The sequence below is a fragment of the Asterias rubens genome, chromosome 2 (assembly GCF_902459465.1).
Source record: "Asterias rubens chromosome 2, eAstRub1.3, whole genome shotgun sequence".
Lineage (NCBI taxonomy): Eukaryota > Metazoa > Echinodermata > Asteroidea > Forcipulatida > Asteriidae > Asterias > Asterias rubens.
In genome coordinates this window covers 3,720,111-3,740,734 of record NC_047063.1, presented here as the reverse complement: position 1 = coordinate 3,740,734, position 20,624 = coordinate 3,720,111, and the positions used below count along the sequence as shown (strand labels likewise).

At 37.9% G+C, this 20,624-nt stretch overlaps 1 protein-coding gene across 1 annotated transcript in view; it reads right to left on the bottom strand.

Moving 5' to 3' along the window:
• LOC117307013 (IQ motif and SEC7 domain-containing protein 1-like) overlaps positions 1 to 6,245 on the bottom strand; it is a gene marked incomplete at its 3' end in the record, with an annotated part of 35,606 nt that extends 29,361 nt beyond the window's left edge. The window contains 1 exon segment of the mRNA XM_033791637.1: positions 5,808 to 6,245. Coding sequence (XP_033647528.1) covers positions 5,808 to 5,920 — 113 coding nt within the window.
• Positions 6,246 to 20,624: the final 14,379 nt, after the last annotated feature.

Below are 20,624 nucleotides of genomic sequence, written 5' to 3'. Positions count from 1 at the left end.
CGTAATGCCATCCCATAAGCTCTGGTATGTCTGTCTGGATGTTGGGTTTAATTGTCCTCGTTATTTGATTTTGTGGGATGACATTAACGTTTTTGGCAGCGGTTTAGAGGGGGGGGGGGGGGGTGTCAAAGCGACCACGGGCGAGTTAACTGAAATGATCCAATTGGGCCGAATTAGCAATACCGGACTAATAACCTCGTTGGTAGGCACATATGAAATTAAGACTTAATAAAACTATCAAACATGAGTTTAAACCAATCAAGTAGAGATTATTGCAGTTGACATTTGAAAAGACGTTTTTCGTTTCGAGGACAAAACTGAAGCATGTCTTTTGAGAAATGCACACAAGAATTATTTGACTGGCTGCTTTTGACTATTCTTACAAAGGCAGTCCACAATCTGAAACTTTAAAGCCATTACACACTTTCGGTAATCAGTATTGTCCAAGTCCCACACTTCGTGTATCACAACTTATATATAAAATAACAAACCTGTGAAAATTTAGGCTCAATCGGTCATCGGAGTCGGGAGAAAATAACGGGAAAACCCACTCTTGTTTCCGCGCGTTTCGCCGTGTCATGACATGTGTTTAAAATAAATCTGTAATTCTCGCTATCAAGAATTGATATTGTTTAAATATTTTCTCAAAAAGTAAATCATTTCATAGAACAATATTTCAAGAGAAGTCTTTCACCATTACCTTCTGTAAACCCTGTAAATTATTTGTAAATCTGTGAACTTTTTTTTTCTGTACCGAAAGTGTATAATGGCTTTAAAATCTCAGATTTATTTTGCCATCACAGAATGAGCTGATCATGGTTAAACTTAAGACACAAAGTACTTTTTATTAAAAAAATTTGATTTAATTTATCAAAGAGCAGAGGTAGTGATGCTTTGAGAAGAGAAGATTAGTGAGCAAATAGTGAGCAAAATGTTCACACATTCACCCAGTCAAGGAAAACACCCGAACACACTTGACCTTATCACAAGTAACAAAAAGTATTGATGAACCCAGGAAAGAGATAGCTTTTATGGGCAAAAGTCGCAAGGTTTCCCAACAGAATTAATCTCATTATTTACACATATTATTTCCAATGGTTCGTTTTGAGATATCAAACAGCCACACCTCATCAAGTTACACAACCGGGATACGAAACAGGATTTAAAACCTGAAATTGACCGGTAATTTGCAAAAAGGGAGAGACCAACTATGGTTAAAGGAAATACACAAGATTGGCAGAGCTAATAAAATAATCACAGAGTGTTCATGTTTTGTGTGGTCAAACCAGAAACATGAAATAACAAACCAAGATAAATTTAGGTTTATATTCTTTTGTGTGAGTGAGGACAAAACTGAGGAAACCATGAAAAAATTTCGAGCAAACAACCAAGATGTAACAAGCTGGTGTGTTTACAACAATATTTGTGCCAGGTCTCACCAAATTGTTTTACTGATGCAATGATTACATCAACTACAAAAAATCCAACCCTATTGAAGGAAGAGACTTATCTTTCAAGGTAGGCCTACTATCAAGAAATCAATAATGTGACAACAAACAAAATTCACAAATTTCCCTCTTTTCTTTTTAGTACACAAAACATACCTTTAAATTTCACCTCTTGCTTCTGCCAACTTGTCAATGAATTCCTAGATGTCTACTGAACAAAACAACACAACGGTTTGCTTCAAACACTGCATCACTGATCACATTAACCTGAAGAGACTTAAATCCAGCAAAGTTCATGCAGCCATCAGTCCACCATCCAGTCCTCTACCGTCAATAAAAACTAATTTGTCCCCAACTCTCTGTTACTACTGCTACTAGTCCACAGTACACTCGCTAAGCAACCCCGACGCGACTGGCTCCACAAACTGCAACCCGCCTCGATCATCACACTGACTCACCCATACTACTCATCCACTGAGAGAGGGGTATACCTAACACAGTCATACAAACACACGTGTGACACTACTCAAAACAATAGTTAAACATGTACTTCAACACGACGCCGCATCAACGCAGTCACCCTACCATGAAAAATGGACACTAAGAATCACAGCTAAATATTCCACAGGCAGAGGGAAAAAAAATAATCCAGAAAACAGGGAACTTAATAAAGAATACATTGTCTGACGATGACGATGTCACTTTCAATAAATCCACATCTAATCATGAAATGAGTGATATACAATAATGTTACACAACTCTTGTTATGACGGCTATTGCTTTAAGTGTCACCCCATCAATGCATAATGCAATTGTCCTTGTGATTTTATCCTTAAAAAAAAAATTGATGGATATGTGTCACCGTTGTCTCTTGTACGACCGACCACAAGAAAATAAAATTACTGATCACTAGATTTTTTGTTTTTTAATGGCAATAATAATTTGACTCATGAGTGGCGGGCGGATGACTAGATAGATCCAAGATGACGTAATTAGGGCTCCCTCGTGTGGCAGCGGGATAAAATTAGCATTCACTAGGGGAAGGAGAGAGGGTGGAATTTGTACCAGGGACGAAAGTTGTCTAGTGTACTTTATACACCAATAACTTTTTTATTTTTTATTTTTATTTTATTTACACATATGTACCAATAAGGTCCTTTTGGTGATTACTGATTGTATTTAATAACTGTTGGATTTTTTTTATTGCCATTGTGCTATTATTAAACCACTATAAAATTGGAAAACAAAAATGGTTTCATTATTTTCAGTCAATTTCTCCAAAAAGCTTATTAGGGGCAAGTGATTCAACTCTTTCAGTCGATTATCATTACTTTATTTTCATCTTCCGCTATCGATTATTATAAAGTGTCTCATCATTCATGGACAATTCTTGATGAAGGTTATTTTTTGCCTCATAAAAAACGTTGTTGACCCCTTCATGGCAATCACGGAGCAGTTTTTCTTTAGTCAGATCAGTTGACTTATGCAACTATCAAATCAAATGGTGTGAAACAACAAATAATTTATAGTCGCTCATCTAGAAAAATTCAGCTCGTTTTTTTTAATACTATGTATCTCGCTTAAATTGTATTACTTGAACATGTCAATGAGCTAAGTGAATTCTGTATGATTTGTTTGTTCATTTACATTCATCCATTTGAGGCTGTAACTCATCCAGCCGAGTTGATGAAAGTGGGACATTACAACAAGATTGCATGGAAATAAAGGTAGTTCAGTGATGTACTGCATGTTTTAATGGCAGCCATTGCTAATGATATCAACAGTAAAAAAGAGTCGGTCAGTTTGAGGTAGCCCTCCTACTAGTGTTACTCTCAGCAACTCAACAATTCAAAACCATTCAGCTGCAAGAGTTTATTTTGTGTGGTGGCATAACTGTCCTTTGAACCAAATATCAAATATGTAACGCCACGGGTCCAAGATGTGCAACTCTGGCTAAAATGTAAACTGTGCATTGGATTCCATTAAAGTAATTAGCAGGGTCCAATTTGTATCGCTCTGCTTATTGCGGAATTCTGAAGGAAAAAAAGTGATTTTCCATCTAACTGATGAAGGGCGTACCCCCCCCCCACCCACCCATCCCCTCCCAAATAGACATGTCAGAAGTCTTACCTTAAAATGCTTTACAGACGGCATAATGATTTAAGACCAATTTCTGAGAGGCTTGTCCCTAGGCTTACTTACAGATGTCATTTTGATGGTTGCTCTAAGGATACTTTAAACAGTCAAATTCCGGCATAATGTCCGATATACATAAACGTTGGTCTACAGGCCCAGCTACTGTTGTGCTTTCCTTATAGCCGTCTACACGAACATGTATATGTACATGTACCTACATTTGCATACATACAGTGTACATGTAAGTAGTCAACATTTTATCTAAAACGCTATCAATTGCTTTTATGTGCATTGGGCTGTTTTACTTATAAATTATCTTGTTAAGCTCAGATTAGCGAGTCTATACTAACAAGGTTTTTATGGCGATTTATAATGAGGACGAATTTGAAAGGGCACAGAAGCTTCCCCGAATTATAAGTGTTTGCTGAACTTTACTCATCCGATGAAGAAAAGGAGTTAAAAATGAGTGGGTTCGACGCCCATGTTTGTTTTTGAAATGTTTGTGAATGTCAGTTTCGCACAAAGTCCACAACCGATTTCTGATGGGTCTCTTTATGAAACCACGCCATATGCGATGATTCTATTTTTGAATGACCGTTTGTTTGTAGATATTATGACGCGCACAGGTGTGGTCAGCATTATATTTGTTATTTATTAATAAAAACTAATCAAGATCTCCATCGAGTTGAGTAGTAACTCTCTGGTAACACATGATGTCGTGACCACATATTTATTTGCAAAAAATAGTTAATGGTCTGATGTTTCGACCCTTTCAGTGTCTTTCTCAGAGGCTATGTACATACATTTAGTAAGGCCTATCATGTAAATTGCCGCCCCCCCCCCCCCTCACCTAAAGGTATTGACACAATTTGACAATCTCACAATCTGACATTTCCCGCTCAGTCTTTAATCAAATCAGAGGCATTTACACTGTGAAGAATGGAGCGGGGGGGTTGCTTTGCAATTATATTAAGTGTACACTGTACACAGCCTTTTTGATGTAGGGCGGACACCATGAGTATTGTGTGCATTGGGTGTATACAGAACAAGTTACCCACACCTAATAGTGTTGTAGTACGCCTTAAAGGAACACGTTGCCTTGGATCGGTCGAATTGGTCTTTGAAAAGCGTATGTAACCGTTTGTTATAGAACGCATATGATTTATAGAAAGATATTTTAAAAGTAGAATATAATGATCCACACAAGTTTCACTCGAAATTGCGTGGTTTTCCTTTTACCTCATCGACATACACGGTCGGCCATTTATGGGAGTCAAATTTTTGACTCCCATAAATGGCCGACCGTGTTAGTTCGCAAAGTAAAAGGAAAACCACGCAATTTCGAGGCAAATGTGTGTGGATCATTGTATTCTACTTTTTAAACATCTTTCTAACCATGATGCATTTTATAACAAACGGTTACAAACGTTTTTCAAAGACCAACTCGACCGATCCATGGCAACGTGTACCTTTAAGTGTCCACCATACATGTATCTCAAAATGGTGAAGTTTGTACATCTCAGCTCAAACCCAAATTCTCTCGATGTTGACAACCGAGTCACAATAAAGGAGTGCTCTAACCAACAAGTGCAACCCAAACACTCGCACACTCTGCCAATTTCTGTGACTGAGTTTCAGATCATGTTCTGTAGATCATGCAGGGTACACATACATACATGTACATGTAAATGTACACAAGTTTTTGATTACATTGTACTTCCTTGTTTCACCTGTAGATATCATGACCCCAAGTCAATAAACCTTTATCTTTGTATGGCCATCTTGAATCTCTCTTATCAAAACAACTAACCAAGGCGGGTACATGTAGGAGAAGTAGTCTGGTTCCTTTTTGAACAGTGAATACTAGCATCCATTACTACTATTGGATACAGGGAACACGACCAAGATGGAAGCATATTGATAAAGGTCTCCCATGACAGGAGGATTCTCTGAAACTAAGCCCATTACTCTTGAGCCCTTTAAATGCAATCACACAACAACACAAGGTTGACTCTCAATGACTTAGGCTAATCATAACCCAAAAAGTTCTTCAATCAAATCCTTACATACCCCGACAATAATTTCTCTGCCTACATTCAAGTAGGCACAAACTCTGAGTAAGACATGTGTTAGAGACAGGTCCTTATTTGAACATGATCATGTTTTGCACATACCAAAAGGCAGTGAACAAATGCCAAAGCACAGACATGGTTGTGGTTTTACCTTCTCGTTGCCACACTGGGTGTACTTTGTTTCACACTTGCTACGTTGAAATCTCCCGGCCGTCGAACATACAAACTCTGATCCGATGTTGCCATGTTGGATTCCAAAAACATCCACAAAAGAAAGACTCGGCGCTCTCTCAAATACAAGAAGAAGTGACTTATAATGTCCCTCTGCAGCAACAAAGCAATATGGCGGCTTTGTTTTTAACTCCTTAGGTCTGGACAGTTAGCGCAGTTCGGTGAAGCTGCCGTTCGACTTCCTGCTTCTTGTACAGATTTAACGCATGAAGACCGAACAGAGGTTTGTGGAAGTGAAATATGTGACAATAGTGGACAGGATGTGTAAGATCTAACGGAAATACTGGAAGGAAATTACTTTTACACACAACATCCTGGACTAGTGGTTGGAATCTAACCACCATTGCTTCTGTCCCTGGTCACGTGGGGAGACCTCTGAGGGATTGCGATTGGTTTTTAGATTATCAAGAAACGTGGAATTTCCATAAGCCGTGTCAAGACAGTCGAGATTCTTTGCGTGCGACGTGCACTCATTGTGCAATCCTGATGTTAATTTGTAAATAAATAGCGTGGAAGGAGATTGAAAACGAAACAATGGCAATGACAACTGAAAGTATAACCAACAGAATCAAAAATGAAAATGGTCAAGTAAGACCATATTACTTGACACAGTTCTGGGTTTTTTTCAAATGGATTTTCCACTTTGTGATTTTCTCTGAAGAGTTGATTTACTCTACAGTAGTACACCTCTTGCTTTTTGTAGAAGTCATTAAAATAAAGTGGGACAAGTATTTGCAAAAAATCTGCGGAGTATAGACCTGTTCAGCCTTTATAGCAGATGGTGTATTGCTCTGTGAATGGTTCCCTGCAAATTATTGACTAAGCAAAATAATTTAGCTAAAAAGCAAAAGAGCCCTCTATGAAGTCCGATACCGAAAAGCCCCGTTTAAAAATTTAACATAAGACAAAATGGTCAAGCGAATACGCCAAAGTCATAATTTCTCCAAAAGGCCTATGAAACCATTGAAACTATCCCTTAGTGATAAAACAAACATTGCATCACTTATTTCAAGGAAGAAAAATACAATCCTTTCAAAAGAATATTGTTAATCCTCTCCTCTCTTCCCACCACAGGCGCTTTACAACCAGATGTGACAACAGAACACGCAAACAATGGCCTTCCATCATACATCAAACATTCAAATATAGAACTACGTCAATCCAAAAGCGTCAACAAATCAATTAAAAGCACATTATGAGCATGTTTATGGATTTTGATAACACCATTAAAGGAAAAAGAGTGCATTCATCTCTGGGGGGGGGGGGGTGTCATTGCAACAACACCACTAACAAAGTGTTTACTTCCTAGTGAAAGAAGAGTTCTAAAACACAATGCCACTGTTGATTTAGAGACCACAGGGAATGGCAAGGAAATGACGGTAGTACTCTTTGCCTTTACTACTTCATGACCTCCGCTACTGCATTTAACGTAGACTGATAATTAAAGTAATTAAAGTGGGCTGAGTAACCTTGCCGAGTGCTCGGTAATTGTGGAAGGTAACTTCATGGCAAAAACTATGTACATCTGCAGTAGATAAATCCGTTTTATCATTCTCTATGGTTTTACAAAGCTTTAGTTTTCTCACTTTTCAGACATGAAGGGTGAAAAATAACAAACGATGCATTTTCCATACCGAGTGCAATCATAGAATTAAAAACAAGTGAATGCATTTCACTCATAAAACAAAATCAACATGAAAGCTACAAACAGTCAATTAAAATTTTTTAGCTACATGTAAGTTCAGTCTTGCGGATCAATGGAGGTAATGCGTCTTAGACACTGAGGGAATACAGTTTCACTTCCATTAGCTCATGTTATTCTAACTTTTTCAATTGAAACGCTCTCAAACCTTTTTTCTCCTTTCTTTTGCGTGACAGAGAAAAAGGGCACAAGTCAGTGGTTAAACCATGGTTAAACAGACCCATGAGAACCAGAAGTAAAGGCTTAGTGCGTTAAGTCTTGCTGATCAATGAGGTTATACCATGGAGGAAGAAAATTTACTCCCTCATCCACCAAGGGAATACAAATTCACCTCCAAAGGTTTTGTGTTCGGATTGCCCTTCTTATGTGTGAGGCAGTGGGTCCAGCATATCAGGTAACATGCTTAGCCCCAGGCCAGCAAACATCATTTACACAGGTCAATGCTAATGACATGTGCCTGGAGGGGAGGATGGGGGTTGGGGGGGGGGGGGGTTATAGAGGGTCAGTTACAGGTTTCCCTGTATAGGAGTCATAACTGTTAAGATTATCAGCCACTTTGGACAGTCTGTAAACATGAAGGAAATGAGGTGTTATCCATGGTCCACTACACAAGTCCATCAAGTGAAGGTGACAGAGGTGAAGTGATAATGCTGCAAGGATGATAGTGTCATCCATTTTGGGGAGGAATGATTTTCCCAGAGGGAGCATGGTGGGTGAAAGGTGTCTTGTGTGAACACCATCAAGTTTAACAGCATGCATCCATCTTAGTGAGGGCAGATTAAGGGTCCAAGTGTCTTCTTCAGAGTGACCAAGTTATATTGGAATCAATAGATTGAGATAACTAGATAGCTTAATGCATGTTACCCTTACATGTCAAGTTGTTGGGGTAAACTAACCAAACAGCAAGTTACTTGACCACTTTAAGTCCAGTGCAACCAGCCTAGAAAAATGTCACCAAGGTACCTTTATCAAGTCCAATGGGTAGTTTAACTAGCCACCTTTTGCATAATGTAAAACTGCATGTAACCTGGTTTAACAACTAACCTAGCCAAAGAGTCCAGTCCATACGTGTTGACATTGGTAAGATTTACCAATTAGAAAGTTACTTATGGTTTCAATACCATAGCACTCTAATGGGTAAATATTGATACAATACTAATCCATTATTTATCGAATGTGAGCACGGCTTTAATTGAAGATAAGTTATTTTGGTAGTTACATGTACATGAATGTTGCCTAATACCATAAAAGGCAATCATACTCATACTGCAAGTATGGTATGTCATAAATCTGTCCTCAGCATTGTTATGCATTTAGCTTAAGAGCATCATGACCTGTGTCACTGCTATGATTGACGACACAACACCGAAACAGTTTCTGTCTTTGCAGAAACCAAAACTGACATTGCTGAGATATCCTCTGGGAGAATCACTGGGAGGGGAAACATTGAACACTGTGCTTCATTGTACAGTGAGTCCTGGAGGCTGTACTTCACTGGCAAGCAGGAAATGTTCATCAATTAAAGAGGTATTACTTCAAAATTCCCTCACAAATACTCAGTTGGGGAGGTAGTGTTTTTTGCTCTACCAGCCAGGCTTCTGATGGATGATACCCAAACCTTAGCATCCATATGGTGTAGCCCAAACTTGAAGTGGCCTTCACGCCTTGTGTGTCTGGCGACTTGCATACATTTTGTTATTTTAAACGTGCAACAAGGTGCATGCTGGTCTAGCTAGTGTCCAAGTTTGGATGCTAGCTAGACCAGCATGCATCTCATATGCTGGTCTAGCTATTTTAGTCTCCAAGTTTGGACACTACAAAATGAGATCATATAGAGTCAACATGTACATTGTAAAATCAACCTGCCTCAAGACATGCTTTTGGGAAAGATGAATACTTATAATGTGCAATGCACATCATGTTGCGAAATCTGGTAAAACCACATAGTGAAATTTTAAAGATAGGTTTACATTTTTGGATCACACCTCCTTCCCTTTGCAGGAAGACGGTACTTGTCTGTAGCCGGTAGCGTGGCCACATCCTGGTGTCCGTACATTGTGTCACTATTCAGCCATTGCCAACAACATTGAAAAAACAAACATTAGGAGCTGGAATAACACATCTTTCACAACGCAGGATTGTAATTTATATTTTATGAGTAACTTTTAACTGATATTTATAGCGTAATTGTTCCTGTATCACCTTTTTGTGTCTTTATGTTTTTATTGCCGTCTGGAAAATCTTTAGATAATTTTTCTCTTTTTGGTTACCCACAGGTTTGTTCTCTGTAGTCCTATTTATATTATTAGTTCTTTGTTTATTACTATTTGTGTGCTTCCTGGAAACTTAATATAATTATATAACATGCACACCATAGGATACATTCCGAAATTATGCAATTGAATCATGTCATAATTTGTTTTTCTAAAAAATCTGTGTAAATTACTAATCCAATAAATCATTTTCTTATTAAAATTTGTTTCGTAAAGTTCACTACCTAATGGCTGCTCAACATTTCTCCCAAGTGTCTGATTAAAAAAGTTTGCAGAGTAATTTTATAGTCATCATAAAAAAGAGGTCAGAATAAAGAGGTAGTAAAACCCATACTTGAAGAGTCTTGAATTCGATGACACACAAACTCAAATTATAAAAATTGAGGCGTCCAATTGTCTACTTGTATGTACGATGTATCACTTGACCTAATAACACACTCACTGAAATTCCAGAACTGTCTTTGAAATCAACAATATCAATAAATGAAAATATTTTTCAGTATTATCAATATCAAGTAGAGTGGGGTCACCATGTGTGCATTTTTATACCTATGAGTAATGATTGTCTTCCCCACAAAACAGGAAGACAAGCAACATTTATTGGTAGAGCACAGGCACATTGAAATTTTCCCAGCAGTCAGTTTCCCCTATAAAGAAGTTGAATTGGTTGCTGCCACTCGATTTCCAGGCTGTATCAAAAACTTTAGGTGCAACGCCGGACTACTCGGTAGATAAAACATTGAAAGATTGGGGTTTTATTTTAAGGAGCATTCTGCAGAATCAGGGAGATCGTTGGCAGCTCTGTGTTAACTGCAACGTAACATTTAAAGGATATCACCTTTTCAGTGTTCCAGACCGTCAGCCATATCCACTGCCAAAGCTATTATGTCTTTCTCGACAAGCCCATCAAACTTCACCTTATCAGACCAAACTATTCTCATTTGAGTTTCTCCTCATTATTTCTGAAATAACAAAATTTATTCTTACGGACAGGTCTAAAGATAACGTTTCACACGCAATAGAAATGAGCAATCTGTCCCACTGGCATATTATTACAAACATCATCCTAACGTAAACCCAGACGATGTCAACGCACTCATTAGCTGAGGGCTGAGAGTGGCGGGCGCTAGAATTGTTTGTCTATGTCACTGGGTAACATCTTTAAACATCTGGTCCTTGGTGTTCTACCAACTGGTTATTACCAACCAAAAATATACGAGGGTTCTGTCACGGGGCGAGTCAAACAATTCCATTTGATCCAACGTAAATGTACAGTGCAGGCGTAATTCGTTGTTTCCATTGTCGAGATTTGGGGTGGGAAGTCCAATCCAGCTGACCAATGAGTGAACGCCCTTTCAATCTCCAGCAGTGAATATTTACAGACTTGTCCTTGGTGCCCTACCAACTGGTTGTTAACAAACCATCCAAAAATATACGGGAACATAACATGTCGATGAGCATGTCCATAAAAACTTTGATCCAATGTAAATGCACATGTAGCTGTATTTTTTGTCTACCCCAGAGATTTGGGTGGGGGAGTCCAGTCAACCAATGAGTGAATGCCCCTTCAATCTCCCGCAGTGAGTATTTACAGATGTAAATGCCTAGAGAGCTGAAGTCTAGCTGGGTACTCGGTCAATAATTCTTTGGGCCTCAAATTCAATTACCGTAACGCGTAAATTGAATTTGCTAAAACATATCGCGAATGTTTTCATTGTGGCTGAGTGAAAGAAAGTATTGGTGCTTGATTGTTATTTAGAGAAAGTTTACGGAATAAATTAAAGAGTTTGTAACAATAATCCACCAGAACTCAAGTGGATTGCAACAAAAACACTGCAGTATAATAACCATAAAAATGGGAGCAATTTCGTCAAGCATTTTGCAAAGCAGAAACATAACAAGTTTGCAGAGGAAAATGAAGACTTTTGTGTAGAAACCTATACACTATGAGTAACACATTGCTACAATGTACATGTATGCTACATGGAAATCATTCCCTGATAAGGGGAAAAAACTAATTCAATTGACCGGATCGAAACAATATACTGTACAAGTATTTTTTGAAAACTATAAATCTAACTTTGACTTACCTACATGTAGCTTATTTTTAGTTTTTTTTAGATATCCGCTGTTAACGTGACACAGTGAATTCTTACAAATAAGTACCCTGTCACCGAATAAGAATAAGAACTAAAAAACCATTCAGTCCCGTGACTTTAAGAGGATCTTCCGAAATTAGATTACACATGATTTTGATCACGATCTAGAATGGGAGTAAGAGCGTGAAGCGCTAATTACAAAACGATCGCAATGCGCTGCCCACCAACCGCGACATAAATTTCCCCCTTGATCGATTTCGAGTGTCTGTCAATTACGTTCGCCGCACACAGCGACAACAAACAAAAGAGAGACCCAGGCCAATTACTATTTGATTTTTGCTCACGCGTCTGTCTCAAAGTGACAAATTCCTCCGTTACTGAAGGAGCGGTAAAATTCTTGATGTAAAGTTTTTTCCTAAACGAAATGAGGGATAATTTTGGAGACCTTTGTAGTAGTTAATTTTTTCATTAGTAACACGGAGAGGGTTTGAAAGGGGAAGTTTAAGTGCCTGGCCACACAGATCTTGAGACGGACGAGAGAGTCCGTGGCTAGACTTGATGAGAGGAGATCCGGCCTCCTCAAGAATTATTCAACACTTGTCTGTGCCTTCATTTCAATTGCAAGAGAAACCCAGCTTGGAATATTTTGTTAAAGGCACTAGACACATTTGGTAACTATTCAAAATAAAAATAAGCATAAAAACTTACTTGGTAGCAAGAAACGGAGAACTGTTGATAGTATAAAACATTGTGAGAAACGGCTCCCTCTAAATTAACATAGTTTTCGAGAAAGGGGTAATTTCTAACTCAATTAATAAAATACTTCAGCTGAAGCCTTTTATTTAATGCATCTGAAAGCAAAAACATTTGTGCAACATACCTTTCATTATTCTCTTGCAACTTCAATGACCTATTTATAAAAATAAAAAAAATCAGAGATTTGTTATTTTGTGCATATGCTGGGATACACCAAATACTGGTCTTTGAGATTAGTACCAAACATGACCAGTGCCTCTAAGGAAAAAAAAAACTTTTAGAAAAGTGTACCACAACCAAGATAATTTATTGAGTGTAAACACCAGTATGGCACCCTAAAAACCTAGAGAGGGTTTTTGTTCACCCCCCACAAGGAATTCCTGCAGGCCACTCTCAGAATTCATAACTTCAATAACCCACCTTCCCGAACAAAATGTATTATAAGCACTCTAAGTACCCAGTTGGTACATGCGTTATATAAGACTTCAGTAAATATATTTTTACTCTCCACCTTGGTGTTACTCCCAGTGGCGTAACCAGAGGGGGGGCAGGTGCCCCCCCCCCACTCAGAACCCTTGCCCCCCCCTCTTGCCCCCCCCCCCCCATATGAAATCAGAGAAAAGTATATTCTTATAGGCCTAATATATAAATCGTTTAAGGCTGCATAAAATGCTCCCGTAAAAAGGAAAACTTTTATTCATATCAGTAAGCCCTATGTGGACTATAACATGAAAAATGCATGGAAATGCGCACGCGATCGTATTGGCGGTAAATGTTTGTGGTGGTTTTGCGGTTACAGAGAGTGCAGAATGTGACAAATTTCTGTTAAATACGTGGTGGTCTGAACGCAGACCAATAGCTCCGTTAACACAACTTAGTCAGATCATGGAGGTAGAAATTTCTACCTCCATGGTCAGATGCACTACAGAGAAATTTACTACAGCAAAATGGCCGGAAAAAGGTTGATTAGACCATTTCTTCTCCTTTGAAGAAAGCGGTGCAATTGAGAGGTAGGCCTATTTTAAATATCCGTTTCATAACTAAAATGTAATTATTAAACACCCACAATTTCAATCCTGTATTTTTTTTTTTTTCTTTTTGGATGGTTTACAATAAGGCCGAGTTAAAATAAGAAACATGTTTAGTGTATGGGTTTCTCAAAAAAAGGAAGGAGGAGGGGCTTTTTTATTTTTTATTTCAAGATGGCCGCCATGAATGTCAAATATCAATTGTTTCTTTCTGCTGCTGAAATACACAAAACATTAATGAAACAGTTTGGTCAAGGTATTCAGACAAGACATTCAGTTTTTTTTTTTTTTTTTTTTTTGAGATCTATTAAAATAACCCCTTTTCAAAAAAATAAAAATAAAAATGTGCATAAAAAAAACTTAAGAAAAAAAAGGAGGTGTCCTGTATAAAGGAAGCGGGCGGGGACGCTAAACATTTCTATTTTTCTATTTTTACTTGGCCTAATATTATTATGTTTTGGGTATTTACAATGTATACACCCACAGAGCCTATTTGAGAATGCTGTGTACAACTGTAAATTGGTAATTGGTGATCACAGTTGGTAATTTAATCCTTTTATACAGTCGAAAAGTTTTATCTTATACAAAATGACAAGTTTTGTTGTAGGGCCACTGATTTTCCGTTTCAGAAAAGTGCAAATTCCGTTTGGCAAAAACATGAATTCCGTTTCAGGCACAAAAAATTCCGTTTCATGTTTTTTTAATTAGATAAAAGGTTGTTTAATACCCAGGGACACACTTATAAAAATCAATTTGAGATAAGTTGCACTGTTGACTTCGTAAAATGTTCATTTGAACTGACAAATTTCAAAAAAATACTTTTTTTTATAATTGTGGATTATTTTGTATACTGCTGTTCTAAAAAGGTTGCACTGTGACTGCAGTATCAATGCACATGATGTGATAGACTTGATTCCAAGTCTAAAACTGCAGTTGATTCTCTGCATCAGCCACATTGTAGGCTAATGACAGGAGTGTATCCACAAGAGGGCGCTGTTTCAGCATGATCAAAGACTTGGGAACAAGTCTATGGACGTGACCATTCTCCATCCACAAACAAAATGTCAGCCATTTTGTTTTCGCTTTGGCGACAGAATGTTGACAGTTTACGGTTTTATTTTAGACCTTTCCGAGATGAAAAAACATTGTATGTGTTCTTATAGATCATAGGTAAGCTAGTTTGTGTATTATTGTTGGTAAAAGAGAGGGAGAAAATGCAATTTGGGTGAACAAAAAATGTTTAAAACGTGCCGCGAATAATGCCCTTTGCTTAACCATGTTAACAACGTGTGTACATCATGTGTGTAAACATTGAGGATGGTGTGAAGTAGAACAGAATGATCCACGGTTACGATCTCGTACTTTTTAATGGTCTGATTTCTGATGCCTTTTTAGTTTAACAAAAAGAATCTTAATAAAGAATGCAATTTCAATAGTTTTGGCGTCAAGAAAAAAAAAAAAAAAAAAAAAAAAAAATCAAATTTTCTGAAATCCCGTTTTCCGTTTCAAAGGGCGGATTCCGCGAATTCCGTCCGTTTTCCGCGATCGCGGAAAATCAGTGGCCCTATTGTTGTTTTCGCAATCTTTTGTTACCTGCTGACTATGTAGACTGTTTTAGAACTGCATTGGTGTGTACCAACTATATATCAGTTAACATATTTAATAATAATCTTGCACTTCTTTGGCCCCCCAAATTTAATCATTGCCCCCACTTGCCCCACCAAATGAAAATGTCTAGTTACGCCACTGGTTACTCCAAATGCTTCCGGAGATATGCTTCCATATGATACAACATGTCAATGAGTAAGTCCATTAAGCACAACACGCTGAAGCAAAAGCAAGGCTTTCATGTCAAGATCATTCCCAAAAGAGGGGGATGAAACCCAAGGGCCGCCCCCCTCTCTCTTCCTTTCATACCCCTCTGGGTAAACACATCAAGGTCCCAATCAACCTCACCGTTGTTACTCACTCTTAAAGCTGAGTGCAATCCTCATTCAGTTAAAATTAAACGGGCAAGGACAAAGATTTTGACTATAAAATGAATGGTGACTGAAAAATATCCAACCTCACTTTTTCTTTCTATCCATAGAGGAGGGAATTTTAATGTAAACATCTTTGAACATTCATTGACTTGTCTGCAGCTGAAACCGACACTAATGACCACAAATGAGAAGATTGTGATATTGAGCCAATCCTGGCCAAACATTTGAAGAGTGGATGATGGGCTCAAAAGAAGAAAACCAACAATAAGAAATTATTTTCCACCAAATCACCAAATAAGGTGAAGAAATGTGTCTAGGTTTAATCTTCCAAGACCAATGATAGTTTGGTTGAAGACGGAGATAAAGGACCAGGGAGACAGAGAAGAGCAAGTACTCTGTCTGTCAGAATCCATTTGGTATCGGCCATTTAATATTTTTACGATCATGTTAATAGCAGGCCAAAAGTACAAGTGCACAGTGATTTAGAATGTTAAGTGGTGGAATCTATCACTAAAGACGTCCGGCTGGTCTCCCTGTGGACGTGCTACACTGAGCTGACGATGCTACTAACAATCTGTTATTTTTAGCTTGGAGTGTTGTTTTTGTAATCATACAAAATGCAAGGTGCTAACGAAATCAGCAAACTTATTTCTTTCTTGAGATGACGAGAATACTATTTCTTGATTGTTTCTGTGGGAAAGTGTGATGTCACACCTTGACTGGCGAATCAAAATTGAGAGAGTGAGTTGCTTGACCAGCTACACCGAAACTGAAAAAGCCTGAGAAAAAAACTATGTGTTTTAAGTATTCCTATATATTCATTATACTAAACACTTCCAACAACACAATTAGAACTAATTACTAACGAGAGGAAAACCACAATAGGAAAACCCACACAAGTGTACACATGTAATGACTGAAAACCAGTCCACACACAAGGGTCATATCTAAGGTGGCATTCGAACCCTGCTCAACAGAGGGAAAAGAGGCGAAAGGCAGGAGAAGAAACCACTGAGCCAATCTTGTCTCCTTGTCCGTGTCTGTACAAAGGCCCATCCATACACTGTACAGCATCAACAACAAACAACATGTAACAGGATACTTTGCACAAATCCCTTTAACATTGCCTAACACCAATGGAGAGGCAAGCTATGGAAAGGTGAACAGAACTGCTGGTCTGTTTTCATGCACGTGTCACTATAATTTCCTGCACCCCCACTGGGAAGAAAATTGAATTTATTTTGAAATCTCTTTATGGGTCAAACATGTGCAAATCCTTAAATAAAATGGCCTCCATGTACACACACAGGCCAACCTTACACCGAGCAGCTCATACATGTATATTAGGAACAAGAAACTCACTTGACAAGATGTTCTGCATCGTAATTATCAAAATTAATCCATTTAAAAAAGTAACAAGATATTTCCTTTAAAGAGGGGCTCCAAGGTCAAATTCATTTTTTTGGTCCACTCATTTTCCTAAAGATAAGAGACCTAATGAAAAAGAAGGAACAATTTATCAGTCTCTATTACCTCCTTTGAAAATGGTGTAAAATGCAACTATGTTTGATACATATCTGGCAAGTGCAACTTTTGTCCAAATCTAAAAACATTCAATGATGTCATTTCAAATATTTGGTCTGTCCATTTACGTACAGGGAATTTTTTATAGTTCATCCCTGAATTCAGATGATATTCAATCAAAAACCGGCATTGGATTTGAACTTTTGACTGGCGCAAAATCCACAAATCCTTTTGTTTTCGATGTGAGATGACGTCTTTTATCAAACAAAAGGGCACTTTACACTATTATCGTGAGGTCAGAGACTTGTCATTTCCCCTGACTTTCATAAGCACTTTATCTATCGAAAACTAAGTGCATCACAAAACACTTTGACCCTTGAGCCACTCTTGAACATTTCCCCAAAATATATAACAAAAATTTTAGACCTAAACCAATTAGATATTTGTATTGAGGTTGAATGAATATTCCTAAGCAACTAAACACAGTACCAGCATACATGAATACTTTAAATCATGCAACATTACACCCTTGCCTTGCATAGCATAGGACAGAACCATGTTCTTGGTTACAATAATATAAACATACGCAAATACAACCAGATGTCTATTTCCATCCCAACCAAAGAATGCCAGATATGACAGCCATAAAAAACTATACTTTCTTTTCCTGACTACTTTCAGAACTGTGTATCAGTAGGTCCTTAGGACCCTGTCAGTCAACACAAGTACCTCTCAGCAATGTTTACAAAGAAAAACTGTCATTCCTTACAATTATTACCAGCCATAAAAATACAACGAGAGCACAATATTTTGTCCCCTGAAGCAGTAGGCATAGTAGGACTCCACACCACGACGATCAACACAGTAACTTATTCTGAGAATCAGACTATTTTTATAGCGGATTTAACAATTGTTTCATATTTTATGAGATTATCAGACTCAGCCCGATACATCACGGAGGCCTCAATATTAGTGCCCTTTACTAAAGTAGTAAATGCCTTTGTGCCCCAATTTTAAATACTGTCGCATACAAACTGCTAAAGGTCTTTTTGCAGGTAAAAAAATAAACAAATTTGGAATGAAATCATGGAGTAAAGCAAAAACTGCAAAAGAATATAAGACATATGGTTTGAGGGCATAAACAGATACAGGCCTTACGTGCTGTGCGTCCCAAACGGCATAGTAGGTAAGAATATGTACGTCAAGACTGCATGAGGATAAAAACTTGCCTTCTCATGAGACTAACTTAGTACCAGCTTTCTCTATGGTACCAGCAGAAGAAAAGTGCGTATACAGAAACAACCTCTCTGCTTTTGCGGAATTCTTTCAAAGAGCATTTTTCTACACTTAACCGCAACCTCTGAAACAGAGTCCAATCTCCCTACAACATGAGGACACGCCCTCTCAGATTTATATATGTATTGGAAAATGTGTAGTATGAGTGGAGCAATTAGAACCCCCATGTGATCTTTGTCACTGGAGGCGTTAACTCAGAGAACGCTGACACCTCACTATTCCAGCCAGGTTATTTCTGGGGCTATTTTAGGCATCAACCTGTCTGGACTTATCAGCTCCCTTGCTGTGCCTTACAACAAAACTGCCTACAGTCTTAAGGTGGTATTTCTCTCCATTTCTCTCGCTCTCCGTTGATGGAAAATTCTTTCTCTTTAGATTAATGGGTAGTCTCTACATTTGACAAGCAGTGCGGGGAATTAACAGCAAGATGTGGAGTAATAGCCACATTTGACCCTTGACAATTATCAAGCAAACTTTTGCCTTGTTCCCGTATCAAATCACAGGCGAGAATAATAAGATTCCTGTTATGCCTGACTACTTTCTCGTCGGCCTGAGTCCCAATGTTTGAAAGGGCAAGAAAAATCGATGCAAGTTAATGTACTTGAGGTCTATCAACCACAGTTTTCCATTAAACGAAGCACAGATGATTATTTGCAATGTATACACGATACCCAGCATGTGCATTTGCTTTAGACAAACAAAGTGCCATTACATGTAAAACTAATCACAGTGCAGAGTCACATCCTCTGCCTCACCTCGGCTTCAAAAACAACATCCAACAAAAAATCGCAGGTTCATTTGAAAAAATAATAATGGCGTGTACTTTTGGAAAAGTGAAACACCATATTGCAATGGTTTTTTGTACAATCAAATGACTTAATTACAAAAACATTAATCAGACTTGTTTGCTGAATTAATCTCATGATTTTTCATAGTACATTTAACACACACTGTAATGTCGTCCAAAAAAAGTACACCTTATTACTCACGCAATTTTATTTTATTTTCTACTACGGAAATGATTTTTGACAGCTCAACCATAAATTTAGCTTATTTAACGAGAACTTGCCATCTCCTATTTTGACTTCTGAATTTCAAAGAATTATACACCATCATGTGTATTCATAATTGATTATGAATTTCTGCATGCTGATCAGGGCATCACACAGGGGAGTAAAGTTATCCAAAGTTTTGTCACTTGAACAGCAGAAAGTAAAAAAAAACCTTTTTGAAAATTTGCTGTAAACATATTTTCATAGACACATGATCAGCAGTGTGGGTTTGAGTTCCGTTCATGACACTTGTTTCCTTGAGCAAGATGTTTTATCATAGGGACATGAAGCCGGAGGTCCCTAGGATTTGTGGTGCTCGTAAAGGAAACCAGAACACTTATTGTGGGAGAGTAGGTGTTTCTTGTTCACAAACATGTAGCAGGCCGTGTAAAGTTTTCCTTAGGCTTGAAAACTACACAAACAGTGATTAAGTTTACTGAGGCACACTTGGTTTCATTACCAGAAATACATACAAATAATAATAATTTATTGATAATGACACTGCTTTGAATTTCCAACTTTTAAAATTGCTCATTGGTTAGTTTCAAGAAACATAAAATTCAGATTTTACAAACGATATCTGGAACAGCTCCAGACACTTTTAAGTGACTATCAAGAAACTAATTCCCCTCACCCCTACGGAATCCTTGGCCTACAGCGTGACCCCTGAGGTATTTGGGTAATCCTCGGATTACTAGCCAAATATTATTTGTTTTACCTTGACCACTATAGACCCTAAACCATTTTGGGGCAACGGAAACACGTCAAAAACCAGAGCCTAATATGAAGTGATGCTAATTAGGGAAGTCAGAGACTTGGCCGTTATCGCCTTTGGCCCATTTAGACAAATTTGTCAAGAACGTCTTGACATGAACAATTTATCCAGCCAGGATTGTGTTTATTTTTGTTGATCAACATTCATTGATGTATTTTTGTAATTCCGTAATTCAATCAACAAGAAAAGTAGAACTTATCATTTAAATAGAAGGTTACGTAATCACTTTTAAAATCAATTGCAATAAAAT